At 36.6% G+C, this 10,606-nt stretch overlaps 1 protein-coding gene across 2 annotated transcripts in view; it reads left to right on the top strand.

Moving 5' to 3' along the window:
* The first annotated feature begins 570 nt into the window (after positions 1 to 570).
* LOC126837939 (headcase protein) overlaps positions 571 to 10,606 on the top strand; it is a 37,619-nt gene continuing 27,583 nt past the window's right edge. Inside the window, exons 1-2 of one of the 2 annotated variants that reach the window (XM_050571950.1) lie at positions 571 to 992; positions 1,074 to 1,907. In XM_050571950.1, the coding sequence (XP_050427907.1) occupies positions 1,102 to 1,907 (806 nt within the window). In that variant the 5' untranslated portion in view covers positions 571 to 992; positions 1,074 to 1,101. Of the gene's footprint in view, positions 1,908 to 10,606 lie in introns of both variants that reach the window. The other variant, XM_050571949.1, reaches the window with a different exon arrangement.

The following is a 10,606-nucleotide window of genomic DNA, read 5'->3' as shown; positions in this document are numbered from 1 at the left end:
AATAGTGTCCCATGATAAAAAAATTACCCTGTATAGGGAACGCGCAGTTCATCTATACCTGCACCAAAAAGAGAAAATATATTGCACAGAAACTAAAACGCGTGCAGATCTGCCGTTTGTGCTTCTGACCGTATTTTAATAATATTGTCGGCTAAGATAATTTTCGGTGAAAAAAACGATTTTATTTACGCGCTCCCACGGATTGACTTTTGAAAACAGTTAGGTTGTGAAATGTGAATTTTAATTCAGTGTGGTCGTACTGGGCAATAGTACTCATATAGTGTAACAACGGACTATGGGCCAGCTATTTCCGCGTACAGCAGCAGGCCGCCCGTACCAATAATAAGCACTAACCTGAAATAAAAATTAAATAAGAAGCCGACGGGAGAGGGAAGATTTTGGCGTTGCAACGCTCACCAGTGCGCGCCACCACCGCAGCCGCCGCCGCCGTAACCACTGCCCTTGACTGTGACCGTCATATACACACAACACATTCGCCGAAAACCGGGTGGGCACATGTTATATTTTATTATTTTGTTGGCTGCTCTCGCGTGCCGTCGAGTCCCATCGCCGCCGCCGTTGCCGCGCGGGTGTCGTTAAAGCGTCGTCTCCGCGTTGTGGCCGCCGCTGCTTGCCAAAACCGTGCTCTAGTGCTCACTGCTCGACGACGAAACGCCACCGCTTCGTTCAGTCGGTCAACGAAAGAGAAAGTGGCCGCACGTCGTTTGAACCGCACGCGGGCGACACACGCACACACTCCTCGCACACCTGTGACGAAGTACAAATCGTTTATTATTATTATTATATTTTTTTTTTTCCCACTCGACGGTTTTTTTTTTTAACTACTCGTTTAATCGTATTTTTTTCTAAAGTTTTTTATTTTGTCGGATCCGTTGCTTATTTTTGTTTCTCGCGTCCACGCGCCGATCGGTTTCGCGTAGCCGAATATTTACGTTTGACACTTTTCGCGCGCATTGTCTGAGAAAAAAAAAGTAAGCCGGTTTTTTTATATTCGTCCCAACGCGTACTAACTGTTGTATTGGTATCATTCAATTGTACGTTCTATATAACAGCCGTATTAGAGTAATGCGAGGTTTTTGAATGGCTCCCCGGAGGAACGCTATGGGTTTCAACGGCGTCGGACACTTTGCCGACCTGTTCGGTCCATCGCCCATCATTGCCCACAACAACAACAACGGAGTGAATATGAATATCGGTTGCGGCACGTTGGAGCAACAGAACTTCATTATGAACACCACGTCCCAGGATTGCGTTTGTTGCGTGCCCACCGGCGATTGCCTGATGCGCTCGTTGCCAGTCCGCCCGGACGATTTTAGAGCCGGCGAGCTTTACGTCAAGGTAACGTGCGTGGGTGGTTGCGCCGCCGGACAGTACATGCACCGAGAGTGCTACGACAACTGGGATCGTTTGGTAACTGCGTACTTGAAGGGAGGTCAAACGTCCAGAGCCCCGTTGGACTTGTGGTCCAACAACAATAACAATAGTATTATCAACAACAACAATATTATGGGTGGCAAGAAAGGCATGGATATGGCCGTAAAGGCTAGCACTTGCCGTTGTGGCAGCGGTTTCCTAAAGAGAGACCAAGATTGGCCCGCAGCCGTTCAAATGTCCACTGTCCGTCGCCAGTCTTTGGTCGCGGTCGACCAAGAACGCTCGTCATCGTCGAAAAAGAAGAAACGCCGCCAAAACCAACAACAAAAACAGCCATCCTTCATAGACTTCTCCATCGGCGAGCTTCGCCTGAGAACAGGTAGCTTGTCCTCGAACGGTTCTAGTTCACCGCTAACCGGTAGCTCAAGCTCCACCAACAGCGTGTCGCCTGCCCATTCTGGATCGTTTGCCGCCACTGGTTCCAAGAGACGCGTCAAAGACGTTTTCGAAAGGTAAGCTTGTCATAATAATATCTTGTACATATTTCGAAGAATACAGGAAAAAATAAAGGTGATCGTTTAACTTATCCAGGATGAAATTATTTTGCATTAATTATTAATTAAAATTATGTAATGATATAAACTAATATTATGAATTGTGGTAATATTATAAATGTTTCTGCGAAGTTGCTTACAAATTAAACTTTACTGTTTTTCCTGCATTCTTTGTGGTAGTTATACAAATTTAATATTATGTAAATAAGTTTTTTATTTAATTTACTTAATTGTTTTTCAATATCAAACCTAAAATTAATTTGAAGTTGTTACATGGGTTACATCGGTGTAACGTGGATAATGTGGTCAAGTTAAAAGTAGAAATTATAGAGTATACTTTGTACTAACGTGAAATTTAGAACAGTAAAAGTATAATTGTATATTGTAATTGTTTCAAAAACATATATATATTATATAAGTCTTGTTTTCAACATTATAGTTATTCTATTATTAAGTTCACGTGTTATATTTAATAGATGACAAATGAAGTTTTATAGGAATTTTTTGTATGATAACCCACGTTGTGTACTGGGAAAATATTTGCCCACGGCAGCCAAACGTTACACACGTTCAAACGAACCGGCGTGGTGCACGTCGGCACCGCGTGTGTTCTTTAGGGAGGCCGAATAGGGTTAAGGATTTCACCCTCGTTCTTAAAAGTTAGTAACCGGCGTTTCGTAACGTTTACTGAAAACTCCAATCTAAAAACACATGTGTACGAGGTAGAATCATTTTTTTGATCAAACAAATCGCCTAATCTAAATTATAAATCAAAAAGTTGTAAACGATTAATGTTTGCAACACTTATGTTAGACGATCGACAAGATTTTAATGCCAAACTGGAAGTGATCGAAATGTAAATAGCATACTTAAAATGTTTCCTATTTAATTTATACCAAAAAAACACTAGTAAATAGTAATGCATGTCAAATTTTATAATTACTAGTGTAAAATGTATTTTTTGTTAACAACTCTGTATTCAACATGGGCATTAATAAATTTACTTAATAAGTTAATTTACCGATCATATTCTTATTGTTATATTCTTCAAAAACAAACCAGGTTATACCGTAAGTAGAAATGTATAGATGTCTTGTGATGGCATTAGCTTTAGTTGATTATAATTTCCAATATCTTTGGTAGTTAGTAACTACTGTCTAAATTTAGGGAATAATTTGGAGTAAATAATGAGTCATTTTTTTCCCTTGTATACAATACTTTTTTTTGAATTGTTTGTTATTTAAATACAGAATATTATATCTTGCATGGTCTTAATGATAATTTATTTTAACAAAATCAACATAATTCCTTCTTTTATCCTTTAGGATTATAAAGTTAAATATGATATCGAATAGTTTGTATAATATTTATGTTGTTAATCGTGAATCGATTATCCCACTTCTGGAATTATTTAAAATAGAAATGTAAACCTATGTGTGTCTTTTTCGACACGTGGGTTTTCAGTTGCTTTGTTTTTACGTTTGGTCCTTGCCAAGATAAAAACGTTTGTCCGGCGACCGAATCATCGAAGGTCGTCTAGGTGCACGGCGACCATAATATTATTATACACTAAAATAGTGTTTTTTCAAGTTCCTTTGTTGTCGCGACCGGTCATACTCGTGCGAGTCGTGCCGGCATCCGACGTTTAACCGATAAATCACCCATCCTAGTTTAATAATGATAATAATTATTATAACTCATCTTAAAAGCGTTTTTACAAAAACCGACCATAGTAATAATAATATTAATGATACCGATTGCCGGCGCCGCGGTTTTTCGAACGGCCGTTAAACCGTAAACGTACAATACATATATTTTGTTTGGCTTCTACAATAACAAAACCAGTCGGAGATCTGTTTATTTTTCTTGTACGATTTCGCGGTATTTTTTTCCCGAGATTTTTTTTACACGAAGAAACAAACCAACCAAACCGATAATAATATTTGGTAGGTACGTACAACACCGTTTGGCGCCTGTCGGGGAAAATAAATAACTTTTAGTTCTTATTTATTTTAACAGCGCGCGTTTTTGTCCCCAGATCGTCGTCGCGTTTTAAGTAAAAAACAAAACCAAATGTCGTGGATATTCCCCTAGGAGTAAAAAAAAACTTCCCGCGTTAACACCGTCCCCGTCAACACTTGTCCGCTTGACCACCACCGTCGTTCTGCTGTTCGAGGGAAGTCGAACCAGATTTACCCGGTTTAAATTTTATTTTGTTTTTGTTTTTTTTTTTTTTAAATTAACTGTTTTAATTACTATTGTCGCGGAATGCCGAAAATGGGAAATAGCCCGACGGTGTGACGCATGGTGCTTGGTTTTGGGATTTTTTTTACAATCGTTAAAAAAAACAACGGTGTATAAACATATTCGAAATATTTAATTACTGGCCTTCAGTGTGTTCTTTTCAGTCGAGGGGGTCAACACTATAACCCACGGTGATTGCAGTCTTGTGCGCGGGAACAGCATTTTTCTATGCTTTTTTCCACCCTCGAAACATATCACCGTATAATGTGTGTGTATATGTGTTGACGAGTCCGTTAAAATATGGCGATTTAATTAAACCACCACCGCCGCCACCCTATAGTTTTTTTTAATATGTCTGCTGCACTCGACAGGGATAGGTAGGCAAAATATCAACCAATATCCATCACAAAATAGTTGTTAATAGAAGTTGTTTGTTTCCCAATTGGTATCGCACACGTAAAATTATCGTTTTCACGAATCCGAGTTTTTGGACTCGTTTAAATTCGATAAATATTGAAAATTATTCATTAGTACTTCATCACAATTAATAATTAATTGAAAATCAGGAGGGCGCTTATACTCGTCGAGTTGTGGTTAATCATGGATGTCAATATATTGTTGTAATTATTATTACTTTATTCAATTGTCTTGGATGTGTTAGGCATTCCTAGGTTTGGTGGACTGGATGTGTTATTGCGTTGTTGTAACGTTGGTGTTGCGCGTTATAATATAGTATTTACTAGGTTAGGTTAGGAAAAAAAACCGCGAATCACCGACGGCGGTGTGTTTTGAATGCGGTTAGGGAGCCGCCGCCACCACCGCCGTCTGATAAAAATCGGATGAGCAACTAGAGAACCACATAAAATAAAGTGAATTGCAACCTTGAAATATCCGTCACGCTACCGTACGACCACCGCCGCCTCTCCCTTTCTCGAGTCCGAGTTTCCCATGCAACAGCTATATATATATACATAATGATTGCTGTTATTATTATTATGACAAGTGGACCGGGCGGGGTGACCTAATGGCAATAATCGTATACTGAATTAGTTTTCGCGTCTGATCTCTGTTGGTAGAGCGAACGTTGTTGTTCTCAATGGTCTAATAATGAAATTTACAATTTTATATTTCTAAATTAAACATTGTCTGAAAGTGTCAATTCCAACGTTGTTCGGAAACCATTTTGTTATTATTTTTCTAGTCGTGAATACCGATTATATAAAACTAAAAATATTCGTGTGTATCGATTTAATTAAATTTCCATTGTTTATGATTAAACAAACCGTCTATCGATTAACAGTAATGAACTATACAAATTACATAAGCACAGTGTTGAATGTACTTAATATATACAACTCATAATAATTATTGAGTAACAATACACGTTTAATGAGTACGACGAGTAATATTTCTAGTTTTAAACAATAAAAAATTTAATTAAAAGTTAAGTCACTTGTTGACTATTTAAATATTGACCTTATCCACAAAAGTATATTCACTTTAATAAGAATTCGTGTTTCGGCGTCACGATGCTGTCACGTTCATGGCTTGTACGTAAGCTGTGAATATTTTTGTGGATAGGGTTTTTTCATTTAATTTTATCAACAATCTATTTGTGTAGTTTTTTTTTGGCAACGTGAGGGGATATCGCTTCCGTCCCCGTCTTTGCATCTCTGATTCCGTCGAAAAGTACGTTGTTGTCGGCCAGCGGTCGTTGTACCGCGCTAAAAACTGTATCACGTTTTATGATAATATCACCTATACATGAAAATATGCAACGTGTGGTCTTTAACTCCATGTCCACTGTGCGTATCATCTTCTGGCTTACGCCCCGAAAATCGACCTTTTTTCTCATTGTCGGTTTTAGGCGACTCCCACCATCAATACACCCCCGGAATCCTCGATAATAGGTAACGCCGAAGAATCCATTAATGGTGCACACACACGCACATCCCACTGACCTACACGGTTCGTTTTATTCTTTTCCCGAACCACCCTTATACCGGGTAGTGTTTACCGGAACGCGCCCGGTTTCTCAGAAGACCTCTTGCTGTGGAAATTCAGCATCTCTCTGTCCGCAGGTCTCTACCCGTTTTTTTTCACACTCCGCCTCTACCCGTCGCCATTATTATCTTGGTAGATTTTTTCCCTTGGCAAATCAGCAACCGGTCGTCCTTGACTGGTCGCTTCTCGTTGTATTTGTTTGTTTTTATTAAGTAATTTTTACCTTTTTTTAATATATTATTGTTATTATTAGGTTAGCCAATTATCATCGAACCATTTAATGTATTATTATTATTCTATAGACTCGTGTTAAACGAGCCGACGCGACGGACAAAAAAAAAAGAAATACCGTCCGTTTGTATAATATATAAATATATACATATATTTTTTTGTGATTATAATTAGTATATGTGTAGAATATCGTCTGATAGAGCGGCGGTCGCACTTTTGGTTTTCAAGGTTTTTTACATTATTAGCTCGCCCACGTTTTTATATGTATATAGGCTTCGTATGGTAATTTTGACCTTTATTCACGATAATAAAACCGTTGTAGCCCCGCGTGTCCCATCCGCCTCGCACGTATTTATTTCATTAACCCAAAGCTTTTAAATTTATTTCTCTACGACAATTCTCAAAGTCAACACTCGCGATGAAGTGTGGCTTATGGGAAACGGAAAATGCTATTCTTTATTTATTTAGGGGCAAACGATATGCGGCACTTTTTGTCTGATAATTTCAAATTGCCATCTAATGGGAGGTAAATAAATTTAAGGTTTTCTAGTCACAATACTTTTTAGTTGTTTTTTTCAGTTACGTCGAGAAACCGTACTTTCGTAGTCATTTCCTGGCGTATCTATTAAAATTTGTTAATGGAAAACTTCCTACGCTTTCAATGCCGACAAAAAGCACATTTTTTAATTATTGGAAAATTATTTATATTTATAAAGAACACTATAATAAATTATAAATATAAACGTTTAAAATTAAATTTGAAAAATTAAAATAAAAAAACCAGCCTGAGGTCCCTTAGAGATCTTGAACTTAAAAACAAATTTTTTTTTAATCTGTTCCGTACACAGGAATGATTTTTTGTGTTTTAGTCTCAAAATGTGTATAATTGTTCCTTTCCGTTCTCCTTATGAACAAGGTCTAATTTTTTCTTTAAATGAAGATTATCTATAATTTTAGTTTTCTGCATAGCGTAGGGATTTATCGCTATGGAATTAGAATATTATTGAGAAGTCCTGTCTATAAATAACGTTTCAAACCATTGCATTTGTGCGTTTTCGCTTATCTATTATGAATATTCTAAACTATATTTTAATACAAAACGTTAAGCATATAATGCTTGGATTGTCATATATTACTTAAAATAAATTTAATTTAATGAAAATATTTAAAACCACTTGATGGGTTTTTATCGATTTTAATTTCACTACGTTAATCACTGTTATTATTTTGTCGTGCGTTGGTTGTAGGCAGGTCTATTCTATTTGCGAGGTGTGTGGAAACTACATATTATATTTTATTGCATTAGCTATTCTGTAAACAACATGTTTTCGTTGGAAGATGAGGAAAAGGAGAATAACGATCGACATTATGTGTCGGCCATGTGTAATCGGTATTTCTCGCATTCTCACAAAAATATTATTTTGCGTCTTGCAATTTATTCAATTTTTATTTTGTTATTGTTATCGTTACAGCCGCCTCCGAATTATTATTGTGATATGACGACGAATTAGAACGAACAGTACAGCGTCGGGTTCGGACCTTCCCCTCTAATTTTAAATTCTATCAGTAGTACAGACTACAACTGCTGCGGGGACACGTGCACCTGTTTTGACGTCGTAGGTTCTTTTGGTCTGGACCGCCTCGCCGACCCGTAGGTCTTTTTTTCATTTGTCCATGGGTTATAAAGGATTTTTTTCTTTCAGTCAAACGACTCCTAATCTATCAAGCATACCAAGTTAGATTAGATTGCATTGATATTGCGAGAGCGCGAGTCCTACATATAATTATAATATACCGTTTGTCCACTCACACACGGGCGGAATCGTAGATCTTAATCATAGAATAGAATATCCTGTGCTCGGCGTTTAAATAATATTATAATACATTTTTTTTTTCTATATAGCAGATAAAAAGTGGTGTCGAAATGACAAGACTATTAAAAAGGTGTGCTTCATAATTCTTATACTGACTAGTTTATTTCATGGCGGTCGCTCGAGACCATGTGCGGGACGTGACTACTCGTCCTTACCGGCCGACTTGGTTACCTAACCTCAAATCAGTGCAGTGTTGCCAAGTAACTATGGAAAGCGATAATCTTGTATATTATTTTTCATTTGAGTATTGTTGTTATTTTTTACGTGCTCACAAACTCTGATGACGACCCGGTGGTTATTAATGTTATTCCCAGGACCGGCAGCTGGTGGTGTTTTGTGGCACTGCCGGGTTTCTTTTGCGCCGTTTTATTATTTTCTTATGATCATCGTTTTTATTAACCTAACGGTCAACCCAGCGATGCACCCGTCAAGTATTCTTTTAATATACGATTTACGATTAACACAAGAAGAAAATGGCGCACTTGTTTGTGTGAGATGATGATACTGCGTGCCGCGTTTGGACTGCAATGTGGTCACCCGCGAACACCACCTGTAGTTACAACCACAGCCTTGTATTATGGGATACGAAAAGTGATGCTTATACCTATTCTGAAACAACGTCTACACGGCTCATGTCCCTCGAAACGCGTTTAAATTATTATATCTTAAGACTTAAGATAATAATAATATATTTGCAGTAAATCGGCCCAATACAACACTGTATGTTTGATTTATTAATTAAAACATTGAAGGTCCGCCAACTCCTCTTAACTTAAATTTGTTAGCCAGTAAATTTAATAATCGTTTTTTGGAGAAAGCGGGCGCTTGCTTAAACCTAAAATTTCATATACGGTTACTATTGAAAACCGATTAATGATGATGTTAATATTATTTTATTTTTTATATTTTATAGTAAATCTGTTAGTTGTTAAAATATACTAAATTATGTTGATTATCATTTGTGTAATAATGCATAATTATTATAATAGGTAATATTATAAGGACCGTCTATAAATAACAGTTTAAAAATTCACATCATTTGGTTTGTGAAAACTAAAACAAATTTCAATTATCTAGTCTTTAGACATTTGTCGGGTTTACAGGCGCTACCATTTCAGCTACGATATTTTAATGATGAGCTTAAGCGTTGGGTTACAATAATTGTTCGTTTGGTATTTACATTGTTGGCTTGGGTTAGACGTTTACATTAGTTTAACTCAATATTTACATAAGTTGAAGTATACGACTATGTTACACAAAATTAATTTGAGTATTTCTATGCTGTTTACTCAGAATGCGTTTTAAAAATAGGTAGTTAAAATATATATATAAATATATTTAAAAAAAAAAAAAATATATATATATATATATATATATATATATATTTTACCGTTGATGAAACTTTTAGTCTTGTTTGGATATAATATTTGCTGCATTATTAACCTTCGGTCTTACAATAGTATATAATAATAATAATAAGTAATAACCAACGGCGTTGTTTTTTGTCTCTCTTCAAGGTTCTTTTGCGCTCCATTCGTCAATTCCGAAAAATTATATTTTAATCCTTGAACGACCAAACAGGTAAGTTACATGGTGACGGCGGCCGTTAATGATTCTTATAGAATATAGATTTTGGAGTAGCCTAAAAAAATTGTTAAGAGGAGAGGTAATTCGGTAATTTACCGGCGGTTGGATTTTTTTATCGCTAAATATTTTTCGTCGACACCAACACCGGTGTATAATAATTTTGTTACAAAAAAAAAAAAAAAAAGTAATCACGGTCATGATCATTACGGGCGGCAAGTCGTGACCGAAAGAGACTCGACGTGTGTAAAACTTGTTTTGCCATCAACCAAAATTTGCTATTGGAATAATGTTTTTGTTAACACATTCGCTCGGCGGTTCCCATGCTCCACGCCATAGTTTTAGTAATAATAAATATATTTTTTTTTCATCTTCAATGTGATAGCTAAGAAGGTATCAGTTTTTTAATGATGTGGTTTTTTAAAAATAAATATCATTCGTGTGACGCGCAGAATAAATTTTGTCAAATGTGTTTAACCAATTTTTCCCTCACGAAAATCGACAACACGTGCGGCCGATAATTTTTGTAATGAATTACCATTGTCGTGTTTGTACTTCGTGTACAAAACATGAACGGATTGGTTTTTTGGCGATAACTGATATTTCGACAGTGTAAAATAGTATTTCCTGTCTTAGATTAATGTTCGACCCCGGTGATTTTCAGCGAAACGCAAAGTAATCGGCGCCGTCATTTTTGCTTTTAATAAACGTAAGTTACAC

Source organism: Adelges cooleyi, unplaced genomic scaffold, assembly GCF_023614345.1.
Source record: "Adelges cooleyi isolate 19-005CV unplaced genomic scaffold, UGA_ACOO_1.1 ACOO_flye_CR_arks_rails_tigmint_CR_PRNA_30, whole genome shotgun sequence".
NCBI classification, from domain to species: Eukaryota; Metazoa; Arthropoda; class Insecta; order Hemiptera; family Adelgidae; genus Adelges; species Adelges cooleyi.
Note: the sequence above shows the minus strand (reverse complement) of the source record. Positions and strands in the feature narration are given on the sequence as shown.